The sequence below is a fragment of the Microtus pennsylvanicus genome, chromosome 11, assembly GCF_037038515.1.
Source record: "Microtus pennsylvanicus isolate mMicPen1 chromosome 11, mMicPen1.hap1, whole genome shotgun sequence".
NCBI lineage: Eukaryota > Metazoa > Chordata > Mammalia > Rodentia > Cricetidae > Microtus > Microtus pennsylvanicus.
Genome location: NC_134589.1, coordinates 59,364,772 through 59,392,550, shown reverse-complemented (window position 1 = coordinate 59,392,550; position 27,779 = coordinate 59,364,772). Strand labels below are relative to the sequence as shown.

The window sequence follows — 27,779 nt, the reverse complement described above, 5'->3', positions numbered from 1 at the left end:
ATAAGGGCTTTGTTCCACCTTACTCAATTCATCTGACTTGTAACCTGCTTTCCCTGATTTATTTGCATCAGTATAGAACGTACGGGCTCCAGTTATTGGAGCATCACGTACAATTCTAGGAAGAATCCAAGAAGTTCTTTTTATGAGGTTAAGTCTACCACTTTTGGGATAGTTGCTATTAATTTCTCCCAAAAAATTAGCACAAGCTCTTTGCCACGGTTCATTGTCTTCCCATAACTTTTTTATTTCTTCAGTAGTAAAAGGCACTATAATTTCTGCTGGGTCTATACCTGCTAGTTGACGAAGTCTCAGCTTACCTTTTATAATTAATTCAGAGACTTTTTCCACATAAGTTTTTAATTTTTTACTTGGTTTATTAGGTATAAATATCCACTCCAAAATAATATCTTCCCTCTGCATTAGAATCCCTGTAGGAGAAATTCTGGAAGGCAATATGACTAGGATGCAGCTAAGATTTGGGTTCACCCTATCCACATGTGCCTCCTGTAATTTTTCCTCAATCATTGTCAGTTCCTTTTCTGCTTCAGCTGTCAGTTCTCTTGGACTATTCAAATCTTTATCACCATCTAAGGTTTTGTTTAAATGAACTATTAGATCAGGTGTTATCCCAACAGCTGGTCGTAGACTGGAAATGTCTCCTAACAATCTTTGGAAGTCATTAAGAGTCTTTAACCGGTCTCTCCTAATTTGTGCCTTTTGCGTTTTAATTTTCTCTAACCCTATTCTGTAACCTAGGTAATTAATAGAATTTCCTCTTTGAATCTTTTCAGGGGCAATTTGTAATCCCCACCTAGGCAAGACTTTCTTTACTTCTTCAAACATCCTTTCTAAAGTATCTTTATTTGAATCAGATAACAAGATGTCATCCATGTAATGATAAATAATGGACTTGGGGAATTGTTTACGAATTATTTCCAATGGCTTACTTACAAAATATTGGCACAGTGTAGGACTATTGAGCATACCCTGTGGGAGGACAGTCCATTGATATCTCCTATTGGGCTGAGAATTATTATAAGTAGGCACTGTGAAGGCAAATTTTTCTCTATCCTTTTCTTGTAACGGTATAGTGAAAAAACAATCTTTCAAATCAATAACTATAAGAGGCCATCCTTTTGGTAACAGAGAAGGCAAAGGAATTCCAGATTGTAGTGAGCCCATAGGTTGAATTACTTTGTTGACAGCTCTTAGATCTGTCACCATTCTCCATTTACCAGATTTCTTTTTTACAACAAACACAGGAGAATTCCAAGGGCTGGTTGATTCTTCAATGTGGTGAGCATCTAGTTGCTCCTGCACCAGCTGTTCCAATGCCTGTAGTTTATCTTCAGCTAGAGGCCACTGTTTGATCCATATTGGCTTCTCAGTTAGCCATTTTAAAGGTAGGGCTGTTGGTACCTCTAAAGGTTTGGTATTTGCTGTATGTTCTTGTACAGCCTGAATGGCTAGTGACCTTTTTCCATAATACCTCATCATATACTTCCCAGAATTATGAGTTCCTGGAACTACAGGAATGTTAATCTGGGTATTCCATTGCTGTAGCAGGTCACGGCCCCATAAATTTATGGCAATATTGGCTATATATGGCCTTAGTCTTCCTATTTGCCCTTCGGGCCCTATGCATTCAACCCATCTTGTGCTTTGTTTTACACGAGATAGGGTTCCAATTCCCAGGAACTGAACATCTACCTCTTTAAGAGGCCAATTCGGATGCCAAGATTCTGGGGTAATGATACTTACATCCGCACCTGTGTCTAATAAGCCTTCAATAAAAGTGCCATTTATACAGACTCTTAGCTTTGGTCTTTGATCATTAATAGAAGTCTGCCAAAATATACGTTTACTCTGTCCAACTGGGTTTTTTGACTCATCCTCCACATGGATTTCATCATTTAGACCAGTATTACTTTTTACAGCAGAAATTGGAGCTTTTAATTTTCTTGGTGAGGCACGTTCTCCACTGTGACTGGGAATGACTGGGCCACTGTTGGCTTGGGGGCCTGCGAGAGGCCCCTCAAGGAGTTTCCCGACGGTATCGGGTTGCCTTGTTTGTCTGTTGTTGACCTGCATTCATTGGACCAATGTCGGCCTTTACCGCATCTCCTACATATACCTGAAGGCCTAGGTCTCCTATCTTTGTCATTCCCAGAGGAGATAATATTCCTAGAAATTCTGTGCCTGCAATCCCTTTTCAGATGTCCTAATTTACCACAATTAAAACACCTGGCAGTTTGATGTCTCCTCATTGCTGTGGAAATCGCTTCTCCTACCCAAGATTCATCGTTATAGCTAAACGTCTCAACATTCATCGTATGCTGAATCCATTCATCCATAGGTGCTGATCTAGACTTTAAAGGCCCAATTATCTTTTTGCATTCTATGTTTGCATTCTCAAAAGCTAGAGATTCAAGAAGTATTCGTCTAGCTTCTGGGTCTGTTACCCCTATGTCCAGAGCCTTAATTAATCTTTGCAAAAAGTCAATAAAGGGTTCTCTCTGTCCCTGCCTAATTCTGGTATATGATTCAACCCTTTTTGCTGGATCTTGTATCCTATTCCAAGCATTTAAAGCTGCTTGGTGACATAGACACAGTACTTCATCATCATAAAGAGCTTGGACCTGTGGATCAGCATATTCTCCTGCACCAAGAATTTGGTCTTGGGAAACCTCAATACCTTTTGCTCTTCCTTGCTGTTCCATATGTTTGGATTCTTCTCTAAAATAAATTCCAAACATCAAGGAAGGTCCATTATCTAAAACTGCAGACACTAACTGATGGAAATCATGGGGGGTAGCTCTAGCATTAGAAGCCCAAGTCCTTATCATTTCCTTTACGTATGCAGAGTGCAAGCCAAAATTAACAATAGCTTGCTTAATTTCTTTTAGATCATTCATTGCTATTGGCGTCCATCTAGCTTCTCTGACTCCCTTTGAGCCTTTAGAAGTTGACGCTTTGTCAGAATTAAGTATAGGGTATGCTGCTAAAACCTTTGGTAAGCCAGTTCTAATAGCTGGTGTTGGCATTGTATCCTGTCCTTGTGCCTTATTACTCTGTTCACCAGCTCCAATCATTTCTTCAATCATTTCAAGTCTTTTTATTATTGTCTCTTTTGAATCCTTAATCTCCTGACCTGCATGAGTTTCTAGTAAAGATTGTATGGTTCTTAGGAGTGCCATGATCTTCCTAAATGATAGAATATGCAAAAGAATACTAAAACCTAGTAACCAGTAAATTAAGTTATCCCCATAGTCATATAAACCTTGCATGATATAACCCATTGTATTGGTAACCAGAACAGTAAAATTCGCGTTGGAAACGGGAACTGCCATATTACCTATTATCCAGCAGGTGGCGCTGTTGCCAAGTCTCGACGAAAACACGGTCCTGTTTCAGAGTCCGCCTAGTATTTGTTAAAAACTGGAAAATGTAAGTTGCTCAACAAAGTAAATGTAATTAAATCAATTCCAGAGATGGAACCAGAAACCAGAATCCAGGGGTAGAGAAGAGCAACCTGGAAGCCGCTTATGCCTCCACGTGACAGAGTCACCCTGAGGGGTTGCAGCTTTCAGCAACCGCGTGCTCTGGTTCGCGCCACTTAAGAGCTGTGCTTGCAAGGGGGATTTAAAAACGACTCAGAAAAGAGCAAACCAGGCGGGCAGAGACTACGTGGGCCTGTGGAGTTTAAATCCACAGGCAGCGGCTGAGGAAGCAAGGGCTCCCACCAAGCTGAACAAGCGCCCGCCAAGCCGAACTTGCGGCCGCCAAGCCGAACTTCCGGCCGCCAAGCCGAACTCGCGGCTGCGAGCCGGGAGAGGTTCTAAAACCAAACGTTGGGCGCCAAATGAAGGCGTAAGTCACAAACAATGCCACACCGGTTTGGAATTATGATTAATAGGGTGGTATTTATTTAAAGGGGAAAAAACTTACAGATCACTGTCAGCCCTCTGCGTAACCAGGAAGGAAGTCAAGTCACCGGCAGAGCAGGAAGTGAAGAGAGAGAGGAGAGGGAAGTGGCCGCTTTTTTAAAGGGAGAGAGACCACGCCCCAAGGGGCTGGTATCTCAGCGGCGATAGGCTGGAGGAGTGGGAGGACCTCCCGTAACATAGGCAGACTCTTCTTTCCCACCCGCCAGTTACCAAATAACTGACACAGAGACTTAATATAAATTATAAATGCTCGGCCAATAGCTCAGGCTTGTCACTAGCTAATTCTTACAACTTTAATTAACCCCTTTATATTAATCTACGTTCTGCTATGTAGTGTTACCTCTGTTTCCTCTCCGTGTCTGGGTGGTAACTTCTCTGCCTCTGCTCTTCTTCTTCCTAGTGTCCTTAGTCTGGTTCTTCCACCTAACCTTATCTTGGCCAGCTATTGGCCAGTGCTTCTTTTTTAAACCAGTCACAGGGACATATATTCACACAGTGTAAAGGAATATTCCACATTCTCGAGGATTGAGTAGAAGTACAGAGGGGTACTGAACACAGATAGGCACACGTGCATCCATTCTTGCTGTTCTGGACTGTGAATATGACCAGCTGTCCAAAGTTCCTTCCTCAGCTTCCCCACAAGGATGGACTGTAACCTAGAGTTGTGAGCAGAATAAGCCCTTTTACCCTAAGGTTGCTTTGAATCAGTGTATTTTTGTCACAACAAGAAAGTAAGATATATGTCCTCATCAGCATTTGGTGTTTTCACTGATTGAAGTTTTAGACATTGTAATTTGTATATGATGGTATCACAGTATTGCTTGGGGTTTTTGTTTTTATAGGGCAAGATATCACATGTAGTCCAGGCTATCTTCAAACGCTTGGCAGGCATCCTAGGTCAGTGCCCCAGTAGCTGAGATTATAGGTGTGAACATCCATGCCCAGCTTTCACTGTTGTGACCTGCAACCCTTAATGGTGTTCTGTGGAGCTTTTCCGACGCCTGTTTTCCCGCTGTGTATCTTGTTTGGTGACGTATCGACACAGAACTTTTGTTCATTTTTAAGCAGGCCGTTTTCTCATTACTGAGCTTTAAGTGTTCTTTCTATACTGTTAATAGCATCCTTTATCAGCTGGCATTTGCAAAGATTATCTCCCTGACTGTGGCTTGTCTTCTCTTGACATTGCTGTTGTTAAAGTTTCAAATTTATGGGTTTTTTTCTTATTATGATAGATGAAAATTTAACTCTTAACTTTGTGCCTTCTCAGAGTGTCATAATGTCACTGTTTTTAGTCTTTTTTTTTCTTTTTGGTTGTCACCACCATCTTCCCCCACCGCTCATTCCCACTCCCCAACAGAGTCTCTCTGTGTAGCCCTGGCTTTGTAGCCTTGGCTGTGTTGGAACTTGCTCTGTAGACCAGGCTGCCTTGAACTCAAAGAGATCCACCTGCCTCTTCCTCCTAAGCACTGGGATTAAAGGTGTGTGCCGACACCACCCAGCTGGTTGTCACTCATATTAATGCTTTACACCTTTATTTCTAGTTGTCTCACCTGAATGTAGTATCTTTGATTCTGTATTTGTAAGGCCAGGGTAGCTATTAATACTATTTTCTCTGCCTGCCAACTCTCTTTACCTTGTCATTGGCTTCTCAACTTGTCTGTTCTTTAATTTTTTTTTTCACCTTTAAGCATAATATTCAAATGATCTGTGCCTAGGCAGTTTATGTAGCATTGATATTATTGTGACTCTGTACTCTTTCTTGCAGGGTGAAGTCATGGGTTATAGTTTTGTTGCCTATTTTATTTGTTCCTGTGTTGAGTAAAGTTTTTTGGTTTTTCACTATTTTTGTTTTACCTTATTTTTTTTCATACTCTTCACACAGTTAGATCTTCCATTAAAAAAAAAAATAACTCCCTCTGTAACACTCTGACCCCTGAACTAGTCTAGACATGTCTTCCACACTTGCGTCTGGGTATCAGTACTAGTGTTGTGTGTGTGTGTGTGTGTGTGTGTGTGTGTGTGTGTGTGTGTGTGCGTGTTTTAACCTTGGCATTTGAACTTTGACCTGGCGAAACTATCACAGCAAATGGGAAAGGAGAAAGAGGGAGAGAGAAATAAGGGCCAGGCCAAACCAGGGCTAACTATATAACCCATAGATTGTCCCCGGTGACTTATTTCTTCTAGCTGAGCCACACCTGTTAAAGGTTCCATCAGCGGGGACATAGTGTTCAAACACATGATACTGTGGGAGGCATTTTACCTTTAAATCATAGCACTCCACCTCTGGCCCCCATAGGCTCAAGCTGGCTTATAATGCAATAATGCTTTCCATTTATTCTCTGAAATCCCCATAATCCTACATTTTTGACACTGTTCAAAGGTTCAAAATGGCAAACTCATAACTTTGAGCCTCTGTTAAAAAAAAAGTTACGCCCAGCACACAAAGGCACTGAGTAAACATTTCTATTCTAAAACGAAGGAATTGGGGGCAGGGTACAGCAAGGAAAGACATGATCCAGAGATCCACAAACCTGTAGCTTTGTGTCTTGTATCTGGGGTTTGTGATGGCATCCTTGAGGCTCCAGTGGACTTGGGTAGCCCCCACCTCTTCAAATTTGTTGTAGGGGATGTGGGGGAATATGTGGCCGCTCTCCTAGCCCACATTCCTGATGTTTACAACATCCTGGAATTTCCGCAACTTTTGGACTTAGGCTTCACTTTCCCAGCTTCACTCACGGCCTGTTCAGGAGCTGCACGGAGGGAATTTTACCCTGCTTTCTGGAATCTCACTACAAGCCTTCACGATTCCTGCTTTCTTGTATTTTGCATGTCTGCAAAGCCAGCACCACTTGGATGATGATAAGCTACTTAGAACTTAAGATGTAGCCTGGCTTCCTGGTTCCTCAAAAGCCTTTGCCTTCATAGCTAAACCTGCCCAAACACTTCCCTAGGAAGCCATTTCTCACCAAGGTACCTTGAAGGCTCTTGGCAGGTACTCTCAAATGAAGTCTGTATTATGCCCTAGAGCTCTCAGTTGGTGAGGTCCGGCTCCTCCCATTTTTGTCCCAGCACAAAGCCAGAAGCTTCTTCTTCATATCACTGATCTTGGTCTTAAACAACTGTGCCCCCTTTGTCTGTTTCCTCCCTGTCCTGAAAGTTACCTCCTTTCCTCTTCACTTTTTACTCGCTATAAATCTGGGTAAATGCAGTGAGCCGTAGCTATGCAGCAGTCTGAGTGCTGTGCTCTCTTGAAATATCCCCCCCCCCCACCAAAACCAAATTAGTTCATATATTTTGAATTCAGTTTTACTCAAATTTTCAGGACTCAGGCAGAATGCAGCCAGATTCTTTGCCAGAATGGAGCACTTATGGTTTCTAGCCCAGGTTGTAGTGAGCTGCGTGGTGTCACACCTGATGGAGATGTATAATCAACTCCTGAGATGGCTAAGGCCTGACCTATGCTATGATCACGCAATGATTATCAGCTGCCTGCATATGCGTGAACGTATGGGCAGTGCCCACCTGGCAATCCGGGAAATCCGGGATTGGCAGCCCATGCCTACTTAAGGGCTGGGAGAGGTTTGCCAAGAGAGAGAAGGAGGAAAGGAGAGAGGTCAAGGAGAGAGAAAGAGAGAGGAAGAAAGAGAGAAGAGAAGGAGATAAATTGCTGTAAATAAAGTCCTGGAATAAAACTGCAGTGAGAAGAGCTCTAGTGGTTGCGTCATTCCTTGCGGGACGAGGTGGGCCGTGACACCAGGTCCTGACAGAGTCCATGCTCCCCTCTGAAATAGTTTACAGTCTGTATTTCTTTGGATATTGGTCATCCAAACATTCATTAAAAGCACCCACTAATTGCTGACTGGATTCTAGAACTTCTCATTAGCCTGCAAAATCTTCCACGTTTCTTCCACAAACCAGTTGCAAAAGCCTTCAAAGTAGTCAAGTTTATCACAGCAGCGGTACCAGTTTTCTCTAGTCACCTTGACCAGATATCTAAAAGAACTGAGGGAAGGGTTTACCATAACCCACAGGCTCATGTCAGGAAGGCATGGTGGTCGGGGTGCTAGGCTCAACGCAGGAACTTTCAGCTCTTACATGGCAGTGTCAGATGGGAAGCAGAGGTAGACTCAGGCTAGAACTAGGACCAGGTTATGAACTGTGAACAATAGTGGACCAGGCTCTCCCTTGGCTATACACAGGTGCTTCAGTGAGCCAAGCTCTGAAGTCTTGTATCTGAATAACATATTTTTTTAATCAAGAAGCAAATAGTTAAATATAGTTGTCTAAATAACATCTCATGTAGACCTATGTCTGGTATTTGGGGACTGTTACCAATATTCATAGACTTTGGTTTTTCTTTTCTGCTGAGCATTTAAGACCATGAATGTGGTCAAAATTTATTTTTCTTTTTGGACTGTCAAGGCTAGTTGAGGATCTAGTCCTCAGGGGTCACTTGGGCTTGAGAGGAACCTCTGGCTCCTCTAACCTTTCTTTTACCAGTTCTGTATCTCTGAGGATAAGTTTTGGCTCGACTGACTGTGGCTTCCTTTGAAAACAGTGAGGAAACTTTTCCTCCGTGTTGATCCTCCTCTTTGTAGACTTGATGCTGGATATAGTAGAGACTTCCCTGAACAAGAGAACTTCCCTCTGAAGTTACAGAACAATTCAGGGGATAGCTCACAGTCCCCTGGGACTTCAGTGACCTTGGAATGCAAGGAGAAACTATTTTCCTTGTTAGTCCCTTGGACCACATTAGTATAGCCTCCAAGTCTGGTTATTGAACAGCTAGAAGATCAGTTACACCAGTCTGCTACTTTGAATTACTGTATATTATTTCAGTAACCAAACATTTCTAAGTAAACTTAGACTAGACATACACATTTTAGCCAGTCCTTCTGATTGTTGATCTTTGAAAATTTAAACCCGTATACATCATCTCTAAGTTTCATCCTTTATGTACCTTAAATCACTTACTCAGACCTTCAAAATTTGGGTAAACTTTCTAGTTTTCCATTCTGGAAACATCCTCCCATCTTAGTTTTCATATATTTAAATTCATCTTTAGTAAAACAATTTCCATTATTACATCCTTCTACCATTTTATTTACTGTTCCTCTTTCTGAATACCACAAGACATAATAGCATTAAGAAGTGAATTTCCTATATGCTGTAAGAAATTACTCCCATGTGGGAAGCAGGATATAAGCAATGTGTGTCCCCTCTGATAAAGTCCTAAAGATAAATCAAAGTTCAGTTTCATCAGAGTTCACCCTAGGGAGCTGTTGAGTTTGTTGGACTGACTTACTGACCATTGCTGAAGGGCTACAGTCAGGAGGGTGGGTACTCTAAAGCAGCCACACTGAAAAGTCTTTGCCCATGTATAATGCCGGAGATATCAACTAGAGTTTTCTGGGTGTGTTGAGAGTCAAGGAGAAGTAAATGAGGTCAAATACAATGATTAGGGACAAAAGTCTGCTGTTGACATAGACTTGGATAAGAAATGAATTCTGGCCGGGCATGGTCATGCCTTTAATCCTAACATTGGGGAGGCAGAAGCAGGTAGATCTTGGTGAGTTTGGGGCCATCCTGGTCTACATAGAGAGCTCTAGGCCAGCCAGGGGTACATAGTGAGACCCTATCTGAAAGCAAAACAAAAAAGTAACACAGATTCTGGGACAGAAATACAGATGCGATACTTAACTGATTGTTTAGTTTGTCCCAAAGGTATGGGAGGCTGGAGTTAGGAAAACCTGAGAGAAAGAGTTCTCAGACATGTACATAAAATATTATAGGTTCAGACCAAAACAAAAGGAAAGGAACAGCTTAGGAACACTTCTAAAACAGTTGATAGGAGTCGCCAGTTGGTCGGTTGCAGAAAGAAAAGAGGAGGGAGATTTTAAATATGATTTGAAGGTCCTTAGACAGAATGGAGAGAATACAGAGATACAGAAAGCCTTAGAAAAAAGCGGTGTAATTTTACAAAGAAAAAAAGAATAGATGTAGCAAATATTTGCATTTTATGTTTCACAACATACTGGGTATATTTCATAAATAAGCGTTGGTTCGCTGTTAAATTCTGAGTGGTTTATACAAGGCACAAGTAATAATTATAAGAACAGACTAAACTTTGGCAGCAAAAGGAAGGAAAAGCAACAAATGACTAAAGGTGGAAAGAGAATGGGGGAAGGAAGGAAGAGGAGCTTCGTTTATGTGATATTTGAGGAATGGCAGATACTGTTGTGATAATCCTAGATCTGCAGGTTTGCCTGTTGAATGGACACAGTTACTCTGAAACATTAGTGACCTTCCAGTCTTTAGCATGGCCCTCTCCAAGATGACTTCATTCCAGAAGATTGGTCTTACAAAAACATTTTATTGCTGAGTGGTTGCAATCTTCATTTTATAAGAATAATTAAACCTTTTCTTTATTGAGTAATTTAGTGTGATGTAAGCAAATTAACTAGATAAATACAAGTTTTAGTAGTCTGTCAGAGTACTCAGTGTCTGAAGAACATAATTTAATATTTTTAGATTTGTTTATTTTATGTTCATGAATGTGTATCACATGAGGACTTAGTGTTCTGCCTGCAGAAGCTAGAAGAGGGTGTCAGATCCCCTGGAACTGGAGTTACAGATAGTTGTGAGCCACCTCGTGGGTGCTGATAAACTGTACCTGGTTCTCTGCAAGAGCAACAAGTGCTCATTTATCTGTCTAGCTCCAATATTATTTAAAAGTTAAAGAGCCAGGGTTTCTGTAAAGTAACATAGGACTTAGCAATGACTGTCATTACTGTGTTGAGACTAGCTACTACTCCCTCTTTTGGCAGCCTGGGTCAGGCTGTACTCTGAGTCTCTTAACACTAGACTGTGACCAGCCAAGGGTGCATTCTACACCCCCTTCCTAGACTGCAGAGAGAGAGAGATGGATCATATCTGGGATCTTTCTTGATTAGAGACCAGGCTATCACAGTCAGCCCAGACTCCAGAGGTTTGCAATTGTTAAGTAAGTTTAAGTCCAGAGTCTTCATTTCCCTGTGACCCCTGTGTGAACTTTAATGTTTTTACCCCTAGTTATTATTGGCATTCTCTCTAATATAGTAAAATGTAATAAGTCCTTGAACTTACATTTCTCATAATAATATTCTAAGTTCTGTCTCATTTCCTTGTTTTATGAATCTCTTTAAAATTTGTAGCTATTCCACATCCTTATCCCATTCGTTTTTGTTTCTCTGTGGCTATAAAGGAGAACATCAATTCTGTTTTCTATTCTTTTTCCTTCCTTCCTTCCTTCCTTCCTTCCTTCCTTCCTTCCTTCCTTCCTTCCTTCCTTCCTTCCTCCTTCCTCCCTCCTTCCCTCCCTCCCTCCCTTCCTCCCCCTCCCCCTCCCCCTTCCTCCTCCTCCTCCTCCTCCTCCTTTTCGTTGCTGTTTTTGAGACAGGGTTTCTCTGTGTTGCCGTGGCTGTCCTGGAACTCACTTTGTGGACCAGTGTAATCTTGGACTCAGATTCAGCCTGCTTCTGCCTTCCATGCCAGTTCTGTTTTCTAATTCTTTGTTAGAGTCCTCCCTTTCCCCGCCTGCTCTTCCTCATTGAAGATAAAGTACAGGGCCTCAGATATACCAGACACGTGTGTTACAACTCAGCTATATCCCCAGCCCCTCTTCCTACCTCAAAGTTGCCCTCAGGTAAAATATGTCATTGGGAAATGTAAATAAACTTGTATTTTACTTAGTTTCCAACATTATCTGTGTATCTGTATTAAGAATTCAGAGTGACTTACAGGAAACATGTAACTCAGCTGCTGTAACTGAAAGATCAGCAATAGGCCAAGCTCCAGTGTTGATATGATGCCATTAAGAATTTGGTTTTCTTCTTTCTGTACCGCAAAGTTCCACCCTCCTCACAAGATGGCAGAGTGGTTGCCAACCATTCCCACATCGTGTACCTTTTTCCTGATGGCTAGTGATATTTACCAGCCTGCCTCTGCATCCCTTAAAAAAAATTTTTTTCTAATATTTATAGATCTTTTAAAAATTTTTATATAAGAATTTTTTATACAGTATATTTTGATCATATGCTTTCCTTTCCCTAGCTCCTCCCAGATCCCTCTAAAAAAAACCCAACAACAAAAATGGAAATCATAACAGATAAGCAAACAAACAAAAACATCAATAAGACAAAAAATGTATATGAAAAAAAGCATGGAATTCGTGGTCATGTGACCTGTCCCAGAGAGTGATTGATATGCCCAGTGACATTGCATTGATGAAAACTAATTTGCTCTTTCCCAACACATATCAATTGCAAATAGTTTCTTGGTTAGGAGTGGGACTTTGTGCCTGCCTCTCCTCTCAGTGCTGGGATTGTGTCTGATTTGAATCTGTGTGGTATGTATGCTGTCAGTGTGAGTTCACATGTCTGTCAGTCCTGTTAGAGCTGGAAGTACTGTTTCCTGGGAGTCACCCACCACCTCTGACTCGTAAAATTTTTCCTCTTCCACATAGATCCCTTATCCTTAAAGGGGGGGGGGGGGCTTTGGTAAAAACATCCCGTTTGGGCTGAGTGCTCCAGAGTTCCTCACGCTCTGCACGTTGTCCAGGTGTGGATCTCTTTGTTAATTACCGTCTGCTGCAAGAAGAAGCTTCTTTGTTGATGGTTAATCAGTTCTCTGCTCTGAGTCCCCACCTAGTATGGCAGCTTTGAATTCCTGGTTGTGTCCATAGATCTTAATTGAGCTATGTGTCTTTGCTTTGAATCACCAACTGTGGTGGGGACAGGACTGTTCTGGATTGCCCAGGCTGAGTCTGCTTTCCTTAATACCCAAGCCCGTGGGAAGAGTACAGAAGCCCTTCTCAAACCAGAGTAACTACCCGGAGGAGAAGAGTTGGATTGGTGGTGACAGCCATGTTTTGAAGACATTTGAGTTTCATTATTAAAATGCTTGCTTTTCTTTTCTTCATCTTTTGTCTCTAGGGGCTGTTCCAACATCCAAACGGACAGGCATCCCAGCTCCACGAGAACTCTCAGTAACTATCTCAAGAGAGAGATCTGTGCCACGTGGTCCCTCCAGCTCAAAGAAGTTGGGCTCTAGTCCAACTTCTTCCTGCACCCCCACTCCTACCAAGCACCTGAGACCCACCTCTGCAAAACCTAAGCAAGACCATGAAGGCACAGAGAAGTCTGTACTCGAGTCCCAGGTTCGGGAACTTCTGGCAGAAGCCAAAACCAAAGACAGTGAAATCAACCGGCTTCGAAGTGAACTAAAAAAATGTAAAGAAAGGTGGGCCCTAAGCACTGAGGATACCAATGCATCAGACCCAAGCGCAGAGGGAACATCAACCCCAGTAGGTGATGCAGAACCTTTGATAAGAACGCTGGAGGAGAAGAACAAGACCTTTCAGAAAGAACTTGCTGACCTCGAGGAAGAAAACAGGGCCTTGAAGGAGAAACTGACTTACCTTGAGCAGTCACCAAATTCAGAAGGGGCAGCAAGTCACACTGGTGACAGCAGCTGCCCGACATCCATAACCCAGGAGTCCAGCTTCGGAAGCCCAGTTGGAAATGAGTTGTCCAATGAAGTGGACGAGTATAGAAGAAGCACACATGGAAGTACATTGCGGACATCGGGGTCTTCAAGCAGTGATGTCACTAAAGCCTCTCTGTCACCAGATGCCTCAGATTTTGAGCATATCACTGCAGACACACCATCTCGGCCCCTGTCAGCCACCAGCAACTCTTTTAAGGGCTCCAAGTGCTCCCCTATTGGGAGCTCCCCAAACAATGCGAGCGAGTTGTCCTTGGCATCTCTGACTGAGAAGATACAGAAGATGGAGGAGAATCAGCACAGCACTGCTGAAGAGCTGCAGGCTACTCTGCAGGAGTTATCAGACCAGCAGCAGATGGTGCAGGAACTGACAGCCGAGAACGAGAAGCTAGTGGATGAGAAGACCATTTTAGAGACCTCTTTCCACCAGCACCGAGAGAGGGCAGAACAGCTGAGTCAGGAAAACGAGAAACTGATCAACCTTTTACAAGAACGAGTGAAGAATGAGGAACCTAGTGCCCAAGGAGGAAAAATCCTTGAGTTGGAGCAGAAGTGCACGGATATTCTGGAGAAGAGCCGCTTTGAAAGAGAGAAGCTGCTTAACATTCAGCAGCAGCTGACCTGCAGCCTACGGAAGGTTGAGGAAGAAAACCAAGGAGCTATAGACATGATCAAGCACCTGAAGGAGGAAAATGAAAAACTGAATGGGTTCCTAGAGCACGAACGATGTAATAATAGTGTGATGGCCAAAACTTTGGAGGAATGTAGGGTTACCTTGGAAGGCTTGAAAATAGAGAATGGGTCCTTGAAGGCTCATTTGGAGACTGATAAGCAAAAGGCCATGGAGGCCAGCAGTACCATGGGGCAGACGGCAGAGAACTTCGAGGTTCAAGAAATGCTGAAAGTGGCTCGAGCTGAGAAAGATCAATTGCAACTGTCTTGCACGGAGCTCAGACAAGAATTGCTAAAGGCGAATGGTGAAATTAAACACATTTCCAGCCTCTTAGCGAAGGTAAGGAGAGGGCTCTCAACTAGTATTTGTCCTTAAGATCATGGGGCGAAGAGAATCAGTTGTTCAGCTGTCCTTGTGAAGCCAACTCTCTAGTTCGAAGATCTATTAGAATGTAGACAGATTGGCACTGGGGACTCCAAAGTAAAAACACTCAGATTTCTGCACAGATAGTTCAAAGTTTAATGGAAATATAATGAATTATATCATATGGTATGATGTAGTTATGGAGAATATCAGCGGTGGGATACATCTAGTTGGAAGAGCATCCTTGAGGCTTTAGATTTGATTCCTAGCACCACACGAACATAGGATAAAATAAAATTTAGAACCATCCTGTATACATTGATTGCCTTTTTGATGCATTTAATGCTTTCTGACCATATTCTCAGCATTGACTCTTTAAATGTTGTTTTAAATGCCAGCTAGGATTTATCAAGTAACTTTTATATTCACTAGTCCACTGTTATTGCCATGTGTGTATTATTTGTTGTTTATGTCCTTTCTGGTCTTGGAATATTAAAAGTAATTTTTTATATCTCTGATTATTTCTTCAGGAAAAATTCCTAGACGTTGACTTAGTGAGTCAAAGAGTATAAACATTTTAAAGATTTCAACACATTTAGCCAGATTGCCCGCCAGAAATAATATGCCAATTTGTTCCCACCAGTTCATGAAAGTACTTGCTTCCTTGAGTCCTTGCCAAAACTTGGTACTAAATTATGTCATTCAAATCTGTTAATCATTTCCTGAAATTATTTTAGCCGAGGGCCCAAGATGAAATAATTGGTCCTGGCTTTCATTTTTAAAATCTTTCTTTGATTTGGCTGGAATGTTATTATGTGATGATACAAGATTTCTCGGTGGTGACTGTGACGGTCGTCTGCCTCACAGTGCTGTCTCCTTGTGTCTTTCCAGCTCTGGGCCATGACTTGCGGTGTTGCTGGGGAGGGAGGGGGGAAAGCATCTTCCCACCAGTTTATGCTGTGAGCTCCTGGGGAGATTTTTGCTTGTTGTCTGTCTGTTTTAGGGTCAGTCAGTTGCAACCCAGTCCTGTACAGCTGTCTTACGGTTTTGGTGGTAGGTCGTGTAGGTTGTGTCTTTGTTGTAAATCCATAGGTATTTTATTGAAGGAACGGAAGGGAGCATTAGTGGTTATGAGCCAGGTGCTCGTTTGAATTATATGTTGACTAATGAAGCTTTGCATTAAGTCACTTGTAAAGTAAGAATTTCTCTTTCGTTGTTTAAAGATCAGTCATTACCTATTCTGTAAAATATTTAATCTTCCAGATGGAACTTTTTTAACATTTTTAATATTTATTTTATTTGTATGAGTGTTTTGCCTATACGTGCATCACATGTGTGCCCACAGATGCCAGAAGAAGACATCAGATACCCTGGAACTGGGGTTGTGAACTGCCATGTGGATGCTGGGAATAGTACCCGTGTCCTCTCAAGTGCTCTAAACTGCTGAGCTATTGCCAGCTCCCCGTGGACCGTCTTGAAGTCTTTCCTTAATCTCTTTCTCTTCTGTCTCTGGCAATTTGATTATCATTACAGTAAATGTAAATATTAAGTAATTTGGCATCTTAAATAGCTTCTTTTCCTAAACAAATGATTAAATTCATTACAGAAGATTTAGTAAACTTCAGAAAAGTATAGAAAACAGGCGCTGCCTTTAGTCCTGCCACCTGGAGAGAAATCTGCCAGCATTTTGCTGTATATCTTTTAGACATTTTTCTCAGTTCATACATACCAGGGTGTGCATACAGATCTATATCGACAGGATTATAATATTTCATCTTTCTGTGTAAAGGAACAGAGCACATGTGGCACAGTCCACGAATACAGTGAGCCAGTTAGATCAGTGTAAAAGTTCCACTTGTAATCTGTCCCCCCACCTCTGGCTGTCCTAGAACTCACTCTGTAGGCGAGGCTGGCCTTGAACTCAGAGATCCGCCTGCTTCTGTCTCCCACGCGCCGTGATTAAAAGCCTGCACCACCACTGCCCAGCTTGTTTAAAATAATTTTTAGATTTGTTTTCCTTCCTGATTTCTTGAGTAAAATTCTTTAGCTTTACCCTGTTTTGATTTAAAGTTATAATTTTGCTCTTTTGTATAGCTTAGCCAAAGTAAAGGCAGTAAAATCTTGTATAAATTTAATCTATTTGGAGGACATGGAAAGTGTATGTTTTCTGTAGAGCACAACACACAAATGCAAACTTAAAGCTGTTTTTAAATAATTAAACTGTAATTCACATAGCTCATATATTTACTGATTTTCTGCCAGCTAGAATTATTATGTACTATTTTCTGCCAGCTAAAATTATTATGTACTGACTGTAGGAGTCTAGCCAGTGTTTAGTTAAGAGTCTAAGGGAAAAACATACTCAAGATGTAACACTACTTACACAGGGTTCCTTCTATAGGTATTAGGACTCCTGGTTTGTGATATTGCACTGCCTTGTGTACAGAGAGTACAGATCTATATGAGCTATAATACATCTGCATTACATCAACACTGAAAAAGCAAATCCAAAACCTCTTAAACTTTTGTTGCTTTACCAGATACTTGACACTCAGTAGTTCAGAAAAGAAAGGATTGTTTGAGCTGTTAGTTCAAGATGCTGGAAGTCTAAAGCCAAGCAGCTGTGTCTGGTGAGGGCTTCATGTGGCTTCTACTCACAGTAGAATGGGAAGAAGAAATTAGCTCGTGCGAGAAAGCATGGGTGAGATAGTGAGCAAAGCTGCCACCTTCCGTTTATAACAGTCTCCTGAGCAAGAGAGATCCCATGAGACTGCACACGCATACTCATGAGGGTAGTACCCCTTCTGATCACTCCTGAAAGGCCTTACCCCCGCTATTCATTACTTTTCTCATGACTGTGAAAATACATAGTAAACACTTAAGAACGGAAGGATTTGTTTGGGCTCCCAGTTTGTGGGTACTGTCCATCACAAGAGGGGAAGCTTGGCAGCAGGAGCATGCGGCCGCCCCTCACCCTGGAGCCTGTAAGCAGAGAGGGCTGAATGCTCTCACTCATCTTGGTTTCCCTGTACTTAGTCCTAGACCCCAGTGCAGGAGCTGGCGCCATCTGTATTGAGAGCAGGTCTTCCCTCTTCAGTTAAACCTTTCTGGAAACGTCTTCCTAGACACACACCAGATGTGTTTCCATGGTGATTCCAAATCTAGGCAAGTTGACAGTTAAGATTATCCATAACTCCTCCTAATACCAACACCACTGGAAATAAAATTTCAACATGAGTCTGAGTGATGACACAACCATATCCAAACTGTAGCACAGACTGATGGCTCAGTGTATCCCCACTGCAGAATATCAACTAATCCATAACAACCAGGGATTCTAGTAATGATACTGAAGGAACCCATTCCCAAAGGAAAACAAGATATGAGATGAAGCTGTTCGTTGAGAAGCCACTTCTTCAGTTACCTGAAGACTGTCATCCTGACAACCCTGAGAGGCTTTGCTCCAGCTGCAGAAGCAGCCTCAGCTGTCATAGCTGCCATAGAAGCCACTGTTTATATCTCCGCCCACTTTGCAGATGTTCCCAGCTTGGTTAGGGAGGAACATATCTACCTAATGCAGATCTAAAAATTTATACCCTGGTCTTAAAACAGGCAGCCCTGCACAGACTGGTGGACCAGTGACTGTATGTGCATATGATCCTTCCCTTCTCTAAACATATGAACAGTCGTCCCCCCTGCTGTGTCTCATGAGTAGTCCAGGAGAGCTCCATCTTTCACACTGTCCTCTTGTGCTACAGCACAGTCTCCAGTACGTTTTTGTCATTTTATTTCCTACTCGGGGTTTTATCTTGGGTAGAGTAGGCTGAGGTAGTTGCACCAAGAGCAGATCACAACCAAGGGCTGCTAGACTCGGGCACACCTGGCAGCTAGAGGATGTCTACAGAACTCCTGGGCGCAGAGGAAAGCTGAGAGCTGTGGAAAGGGAAGTACTGTAGAGAACAGAACACCGAGAAAGGCCAAGAATGAAGAGTAGGGCTGTAGAGAAGCGGCAGGGGACAAGTGGCCCTGCCATTGGAAGAGTTCCAGAGAGGCCCCAAGAACGAGTAGCTCTGGCTGCTGAGGATTGACCAACCATGGCTGGATATTGAGGTACTGACACTCAGAGCATACAGTACACTAAAGAGTCCAGAGCCGCTGATGTCGGGTCTGACGGGCATTTTGTCTGTTCCTGGTTTTGTCCCAACTGAGCAAAAGAACTCTAGGTCCTTTAACTATATATAGCCTTTCCTGTAGGTAGACACCACATTATTTTATTATGTATTGTTACTGTTTTTAATTTTATCTAAGTGTGTGTGTCTGTGCACACAAGTGCAGGTGCCCATGGAGGCCAGAGGTGTCGGATCCTCTGGAGCTGGATTGAGACTGTTAGGAGTTGCCTGAAGTGGGTGCTGGGAACCAAACTCGGGTGATATAGAAGAGCTTCAGTGCTCTTCATTTCTGAGCCATCTCTTCAGTCCCTATCTGTTGCTTTACAACTGTGCAGACCAAGGCAGAGAGCAATTATTAGCCTAACTTGTTCATTGCTGAAGTCAGGTTTCAAAGCTAGGCCAGACTGTACGTATTACACATACCCTTAATTGTGAACTTGCACTGCTTCTTGAAATGAAAGACAGCCAGGTGGTGGCAGCACACGCCTTTAATTCCAGCTCTTGGGAGGCAGAGGGATCTCTGAGTACAAGGCTAGCCTGATCTACAGGAGTGAGTTCTAGGACAACCAGGGCTACACAGAAGCCCTGTCTCACACAAAAAGGAAGAAAGAGATGAAAGACAAGACAGGATCTTGTTCAGATCACATCTCACGACTTATATACTGGTGTTAAAACCAGCAACCTTTGGTTCAGAGAAAGTAAAGCCTTAATACTAGGAGATCTTTACACTGTTTTGATAAGGTGGGGGGAATTTACAGCAAAGAAAAAAAAAACATGGCCTCGTGGTAGCAGCGCATGCGTTTAATCCCCCTAGCACTGGGGAGGCTGAGGCAAGTGGATCTCTGTTAGTTCAAGCCAACCTGGTCTACAGAGTGAGTTCCAGCACAGCCAAGGCTGTTAGACAGAGAAACCCTGTCTTGAACCTCCCCCCTCCCCAAAATGGAGTTTTGGGACTGGAGAGATGGCTCAGTGGTTAAGAGCACTGACTGCTCTTCCAGAGGTTCTGAGTTCAATTCCTAGCTACTACATGGTGACTCACAAGCACTGTAATGAGATCTGGTGCCCTCTTCTGGCCCACAAGGATACATGCAGGCAGAACACTGTATAAATAATAATAATAATAATAATAATAATAATAATAATAATAATAATAATCAGTCTTGAAGAAAGTGGTTTTGGCTGGGCATGATGGTACGCACTTGCAATCCCAAATGCTTAGTTGGTTGAGCCAGGAAGATTATGTATTTGAGGCCAGTCTCAACTACCTACTGATTCTGTCTTAAAGATGGGGGGAGGATGAAAAAGGGAAAAGAGAGGAAAGGAAGGGATTAAAAAAAGTTTATCGAGCTTTGATTAAAAAGGCGAACAGATCAGTGCTTTTTAGTATGTCATGTGGTTGTGCAGTCACCACCATAGTCTGATTGATGGCTCTTGTCTCCCATGAAGAAACTTGGAACCTAGTAGCAGCTAACTCCCCAAGTCATGCCCTCCTAACCCCTGGCTGTCTGTAATCTGCTTTGACTCTGCCAGGCATTTATAGAACCATTCATGATGTGGCCTTTTGCCTTTGCCTTTCTTCACTTAGCATGGTGTTGTCAAGATAAATCCATGTGTGACGTGTGTCAGAACTTCTCTTTTTCTCCCCTGGCCAATACTGCATTGTACAGATACACTCCACTTTGTTTATTATTCAATAATTAGGGTCATTTGTTACTGTTTTATATAATGTCTCTGGAGGGCCATACTTTGCCATTTTAATTTTATGAAATCCAGCTTGTCTTGTTGTTTAATCTTTTAGTTTGAGTCTTTGTTTTTGTTTGTTTGTATTTTTTGTTTTTTGGGTTTTTTTTACATTTTTAATTTATTTGTTTTGCTTTGGGTGCATGTGCCACAATTTATGTGTGGAGGTCAGGGTTTATTTCTTCTGTGGAGCTTCTGAAGCAAACTCAGGTCAGGGTTGGTGGCAGGTGACTTCACCCACATCTTGTTGGCCTGGTCTGAGGAATCTTTAAAAATAATTATAGAACCACATTTCCAGTTGAGAAAGATTAACTGGCCACAGATGAGAAAGCCAAGGGCTGACCAGGTGGGAATAGGAGGGCAGGGAATGGAGAGACACTTAGATTAGGAGTTTGACATAGTAGGGTTTGGTGAGTACTGACTTGTTATTGGGGATTGCAGAAAGAGGCATTTCACTCCCTGCACAGATCTAGGCCTGGGTGGCTGGAAGCGTGGTTGTGCTGTTTCCTGAGAGGACACATAGAATCCAGAGAAGCATGAGGAGAGTTCCTGGGAGCAGGAACAGCATTCAGATCTGCTCACCAAGGCTTTGCTCAACTCCTGTGGTACGGTCACTGACATGACATCGATGACTGCTCAACTTCTAGGCCACTTGCCTCCTAGGTCATGACCTCCTTCGCCCCTCCTTCCCTTTATAAGCAGTAAAAATGTATGTAATGATAATGTCCTGATGCACATTCGTAGGTTTATAACGTCTAACTCTGTGGGAGGAGGCACCATTGAACAGGGAGGTGAGGACTAGGGCAAAGGCTCAGCATTTAGGAGTGCTGGCTGCTCTTCCAGAAGACCTGAGTTCAGTTCCCAGCACCCACATGGTCCTTACAGCTGTCTGTAACTTCAGTTCCAGGAGCTCTGATACCCTTTTTTGATCTCTGCAGGCACCAGTCATGTTCGTGATGTGTAGAAACACATATAGCCAAAATATCCATACACATAAAATAATTTTTAAAAAAGAGAAAAGGGTAGGGAGGAATCTTAACATCTTTGACTGATCTCCATTCTTAATTATTTTTTTAGTATTTAAAATTATTTAAGGGACAGCATAATAACCAAATCTAGTAAAGTGACCAACTCTGGCTGGGCATGTTACACAGTGGTAGGGTGTTGGCATGCACAAGGCCCTGGGTTCATCCCCAGCCCTGTGGAAACAAAGCCTCCACGCTGCTGTCTTGACAACAGAAGCAGGGGTTTCACAAGCCAGGCTTCTCCTCTGCGCAGCACCACTCCCTGTGTTCCTTCCTGGCTGAACAAATTCAATGTTGCTAGAATCCATTCAGAATTTATGGCAGTAACCTAGCTCTGTGCCCACCCTGGTCTCTGTTCCTGGTGTATGATTATTTGAGTAGAAGATAAAATGGTTTCTCAAAGGCCGGGCCTGATTTTCCAAGATGCTGTCTTTGTCATCAGAAACTACTAAACACAGTTGTAACCAAAATGTTCAGACCCCGTTTTCACCTCACATCGTGTTTTTACTTTTAATGTACTGGACTTTTGCTTCCTTATGCATTGGTGATATTGTTGTATTGGCTATACATTTGTTTTCTTATTCAGTTTATTCAGCATTCTCTGCCTTGGGGGTAGTTTGTGTTATGATAAGGCCTTGGTTCATAGTTGATCTCCATCTTGATGTCCTTTGTGCTGTTTTTCACCATAATAAACTAAAGACTACAGATTCACCTTACAGAAATCATTGTTCCATGTAGTCCATTCACCCAGTGCTAAAGCCGTCACAGCCAGTTAGTCACACATCTCCTGCAGGAAAGACTCCAGATAATCTTTATGGCAATATAACCCTCTAACATCTGCACCCAGGACTCCCGCGACCAAAGTACTCTTTTTCTCTAACTGTTGGGGATCAATATGGCAGCTGACAGCACCCAACTGGAGCCCCTTCCAAGATGGCCCTCCCTGGGTGGTGCTTCTCACGGCTAATCCACTGAGAAAATAAAGACCACGGCCTTTGCAGCTGAGGCAGAACAAGGGAACGCTGGGTGTAGCCCTCTTCCTGAGGGCTCAGTGGATGCCCTTGCGAGACAGCCACTTCTACCAGTCCCGCTTCCGCGTCTTTCCCACAGTGAGCATCGGGAGCACGCCTCAAAAACTTTGCTGTGTGCACATGCCTTTCTCCAGGTACTTCCAAGGAAACTGACCTGTAGCAGCGCTTTTCCCCAGTTCACTGTCACAAGGGGACAGTGGAGGGGGTGGTGACGTCCTAGGATTCTAGCCTGGTCTGATCACAGCTGACTAGGTTGCTACCCTGGTTTGGTTGTTGTTGGTGAATCAGGACGGACTCTTGATGTCCTCTCTCTGAGGTAATCTGTTTGTTTGAATCTGACTGGAGATGAAAGATGCTTGGAGTGCTTGGAAGTGGTTTCTATCTGATCGTGTAATTAGAAAAACTAAATTCAAAAGTTTGCATTGCCGGGCAGGAGGAGGCCAGTATCACAAAAAGAGGCATCTTAGAACTCTAGTGGTCATAAAAATACAGAGCTTTGTTCTCTGCTGCTTGGCATGCTGAATTTTCTAAAATAGTTTGTTTGCGTGCCTGTGAGTATGGACGTGCCACTTATGTGAATGTGCCTGTGGAGGCCAGAAGAGGACATCAGATTCCTTGGAGCTGGAGTTACCACCCAGTGTGGGTTCTGGGAGTCACTGAGGTCCTCTGGAAGAACTGTATGTGTTCATAACAGCTGAACTATCTCTTATGTGCTCTTAACTGCTGAACCATCTCGCCAGCCCACATTCTTCTTTTTGACTAATTTCCCTATATGTGTTTGTTAATCTATAAAATGAACATAATTAACAACTTCCTTTGGATCTAGTGAGTGTCCTTATGAGATGAAATGGTAAAATTACTTTTTAAAAAAAGCAAAGTTTTTTTGGCTGGGCATGTAGTGCATGCCTTTAATCCCTGCATTCAGGAGGCAGAGGCAGGTGGCTCTCTGCAAGTTTGAGGCCAACCTGGTCAAAATAGTGAGCTCCAGGACACTATGTAGCTATGAAGACGAGACCCTATCTCTAAATAAATAAATAAATAACAAAAAAACCACCAAAACTCTAAAATCAAACAAAAACAACAAAGTTTTCTGACTATTTCATTAGACTTGGAGGATATATTTTATATCAAGAAGAAGTGACTGCTTTTGCAACAGTATTGATTTGTAGATTCACCACAGTCTGTACTTCTGTTCCCTCCCCATGCATGCTGCTCTTTGGTGCCCATGATCATGATGAATCAGTGTATTCATCAAGATCTCTGAAGGTCAGAGACCTCATTCAGGATGCTCAGCCACTTCCCTCATCATATCTCCAGAAATATTACACTCATAGTATTTCCCACTAGTCACATGTGTATATCTGTGCTCCAGGTGACATGCCTCTGCCTGAGGAGTCTAGCCATGAGCCCGCAAGACTCAAAGTTTGCTGTGTGCTGTGGTAGATAAAGTAGACCAGCTCCCTGCTCCTATAGAGTCCCCAGCCAGAACTGCAATTGGAAAAAAATGGATGTGAAGACTGCACCCCAGACTTTAAAAACAGGAAGAAATCTATTATATATCAAGCTTATATTGTCCAGTAAATATATGCCTATTACTAATGTCAAATTGTGACAGAAAAAGGACAGTGTTTATTGTAGCATTTTTTTTATAATAACAGAATGGCAGTGGATTTCCAGTATGTAATAATTAAAATAATCTAGTGACAGCTGGGGCGATGACTTAGTAGATGGTAAAGCCCTTTCTATGGAAGTATGAGGACTAGAATTTGGATCCCTGACACCCAGGTAAAATATGGGGCAGGCATCGTAGCCTGCCTAATCTCAGTACTCAGGGTGTAGAGACAGGGACTCCCCAGAGCAAACCAGCTAGCTCGGCTCGCTGAATTAGCTAGCTCTGGGTTCAAGGAGAGCTCTTACCTCAGAATCTATGGTAGACAGTGGTCAAGGAAGATACTGATGTCAAACTCTGACCTTTAAACATGGATGCAAACTTGTATACATACACCCACACATGTGCCTACATACATGTGAAAATGCACAGGCCACAATAAGTAACCTGTTGTAGTGTGTATCAATCTACATATACTAACATTTAAAATTAAAATAGCATAATAAACATTGTCTAGTACAAGACAAAGGCAAATTACATACTGCAAGTCAACACACATATACAACCAGTTGTGTAAAGTTTCAAAATACCTAGAATGAGTCTATATATTATCAAGGGCTTAAACACAATGTAATAAGTGTGGGAAAGCCTTCAAGGAATGACCACGCACTAACTTTACAACAATGCCTGTTACTTGCTGAAATAGAAGAAAAGGTTGAAGCATTAACGTGTTTTATTGAATTAAAAGATTTAGCAAATATGGCAAAATTTGTTAAGTCTGTGCATTGTTTATTTTGTTTTTTGCCATCTAAGTGTGTTAATTAAAGTTGATCAGATGCAATTAATGTGCTTGGATGACTTTCTGTTTCTAGTGCACCCAGATTTTTATGTAGGGTGTCTTCCAAAGAAACGTAACCTGGTGTTCTAAGGTTGAGGTTTATCTGTGGCTCAGGCGTCCAGGACATTGAATCTCACCAGCAGAGGGCGCTGCTTTATAGCGAATGTGAGGTTAGGGTGTCCTCAGGTTTTCTTGATTCCCTGTTCTGCCCTGGTAAGGGAAGAAAGAGTCACTTATGATAAGAGTACTTCCCCACAACCCCCCTGCTTGCAAAAAGGGGCACAGAACCCAGCTCTCTGGACACATTGTCTCTTTCTTAACATTTATAGTGTTGCCTGTTTGTAGACTGAAGAACAGCAAGAAGTGGCATATGCCAGTGCATCCAGCAAGTCTTCCTGGAGATATATGAATGTTTGTTGTTGTTGTTGCTGTTGTTAAACTGACAATGTTCCTTGTTCTCTAGATGGAAAAAGATTACTCTTACCTGAAGGAGGTCTGTGATCATCAAGCAGAACAACTGAGCAGGACCAGCCTAAAATTACAAGAGAAAGCTTCAGAGAGTGACGCAGAAATCAAAGACATGAAAGAAACCATATTTGAATTGGAAGATCAGGTGGAGCAGCACCGTGCCGTCAAGTTACACAACAACCAGCTCATCAGTGAGCTGGAAAGTAAGTCAAGTCAGACCCGGAGAGGTGCAGCCAGTGTGGCAGATGCTGTCTTGTGGGTGACGGGAGGAGCTTCTAAGGACGTGTGTTGGCTGGGGTGTCAGGGAGCCTGTCTTTTGATCACTGTAATCTCCCAGCAAACAGCACTTATGAGACAAGCAGTAATCTCTGAAATTAAATAAAAAGCTGGGTGACAGATGATAGATGACCTCAGCTCTTGCAGGAGGTCAGCTGCATTTTGGACGTGTTAGGTGTACCTGTGCAGCATCCTGAGGCCTCCATCGCTAGACAACCAAACCTGCTTTGAATTCAGCTGTCACCATGAGAGGCTTTTTCACTGAGGATGACCTTCAGGGCTTAAGAGTGTTATTTAGAATAAGTTGTTCACAGCCTTTGTGTCAGCGGTGTGTTGCCTTCAGAATCTGATGTATGAGAGCTAGGTCATCTGCTCAGAGTGAAACAAATAATACATGCCTGTGGTCAGGTCCAGCGTGCTTCCCATTGGTGGAAGGTGTAGGGTTTCTCACAGATTTGTTAGGCACTTGGTATCTGAAGAGGCATTGGTATATGGCTTTATGACGTCACTGCTTTGAATAGGGGAAGACTTTTTCCTTTTTTTGGTTTTTTTTTGGTTTTTGTTTTTGTTTTTTGAGACAGGATTTTTTCTGTATAATAACTCTGGCAGCCCTGAAATTCACTTTGTAAACCAGGTTGGTCTTGAACCCACAGAGATCTGCCTGCCTCTTCCTCTCAAGGCATGTGTGCCCCCACTGCCCTGGGTGGGGGTAGACATTTAAAAAAATTTTTTAATTAAATATCCTTTGCTTTTGTTCAAACCAGCCTTATCAAATATCACATCTAATGAACTTTGCTTTTGTAACAAGACTTAATTAATAAAACTTGGTATGGCACTAATTATTACTAATTGTTTAGTTGCCTGAGGAGCTTTCCTACCATGTGTGCACAGCAGACTCATTACTCACAGTTTCTGTATTCCTGAATTCACCTGCTCACTAATATACGCATACGCCCCCCACTGGTACTCGAAACACCTTCCTGGTTTGGGGATGTGTAGAGAGAGGTGAAAGGTCAGCCAAAAAGTCAGAAAAATCTTTGTTCCCAGCAGAGACCCAGCTCAGGAGACTTCTGCTTTCTGATCTAAATTCTGATACTGTGTACAAGTATCTTTTTTTTCCTTAAATTTTTTTTTAAATTTTATTTATTTTGCCTTTTTTTAAAATTTTATTGATTTTTATTGAGCTCTACATTTTTCTCTGCTCCCCTTCCTGCCTATCCCCTCCGCTTTAACCCTTTCTCAAGGTTCCCATGCTCCCAATTTACTCAGGAGATCTTGTCTTTTTCTACTTCCTATGTAGATTAGATCTATGTAAGTCTCTTTTAGGGTCCTCATTTTTGTCTAGGTTCTCTGGGATTGTGATTTGTAGGTTGGTTTTCTTTGCTTTATCTTTAAAAACCACTTATGAGTGAGTACATGTGATAATTGTCTTTCTGGATCTGGGTTACCTCACTCAAAATCATGTTTTCTAGCTCCATCCACTTGCCTGCAAAATTCAAGATGTTATTTTTTTCTGCTGTGTAGACTCCATTGTGTAAATGTACCATATTTTCCTTATCCATTCTTCAGTCTAGGGGCATTTAGGTTGTTTCCAGGTTCTGGCTGTGACAAACAAAGCTGCTGTGAACATAGTTGAGCGCATGTCCTTGTGGCACGATTGAGCATCCTTTGATATATACCCAAAAGTGGTATTGCTGGGTCTTGAGGAAGGTTGTTTCCTAGAAATTTTATTTATTTTGAGTGTGGAAGATAGCTTGTGGGAATTGATTCTCTCCTTCTACCACATGGGTCCCAGGGATCAATCTCAGAGTTGTCAGGCTTGATGGTAAGTTCCTTTACCCACTGAGCCAACAAGAGCCCGCAAGTGGTTTTTATATGCTGTCCCACAAACAAACACTTTTGTACTTGTTTTTCATGGTTTTTGATATTTGAAATACTAAAAGAAATAGGTGTGTTAGAGAATCTTGGTCAGGCCTGAGCTTTTGTGATGGTGAATTTAAGTTCATTGTCAACCTATCAGGAGTCCAGTGTATCCTGACAGAGGAGAAGGTCCTTCTGCAATCCTAACACAAGTGCTGGGGTGATAGCAGCTATGCA

At 42.4% G+C, this 27,779-nt stretch overlaps 1 protein-coding gene across 6 annotated transcripts in view; it reads left to right on the top strand.

The window, feature by feature from the left end:
- The window catches only part of Specc1 (sperm antigen with calponin homology and coiled-coil domains 1), a 277,277-nt gene that overhangs the window by 145,292 nt on the left and 104,206 nt on the right, over window positions 1–27,779 (top strand). For all 6 annotated transcript variants that reach the window (XM_075992242.1, XM_075992243.1, XM_075992244.1 and 3 more), the window contains 2 exons: window positions 12,920–14,502; window positions 25,402–25,609. In XM_075992242.1, coding sequence (XP_075848357.1) covers window positions 12,920–14,502; window positions 25,402–25,609 — 1,791 coding nt within the window. The remainder of the gene's footprint in view (window positions 1–12,919; window positions 14,503–25,401; window positions 25,610–27,779) is intronic.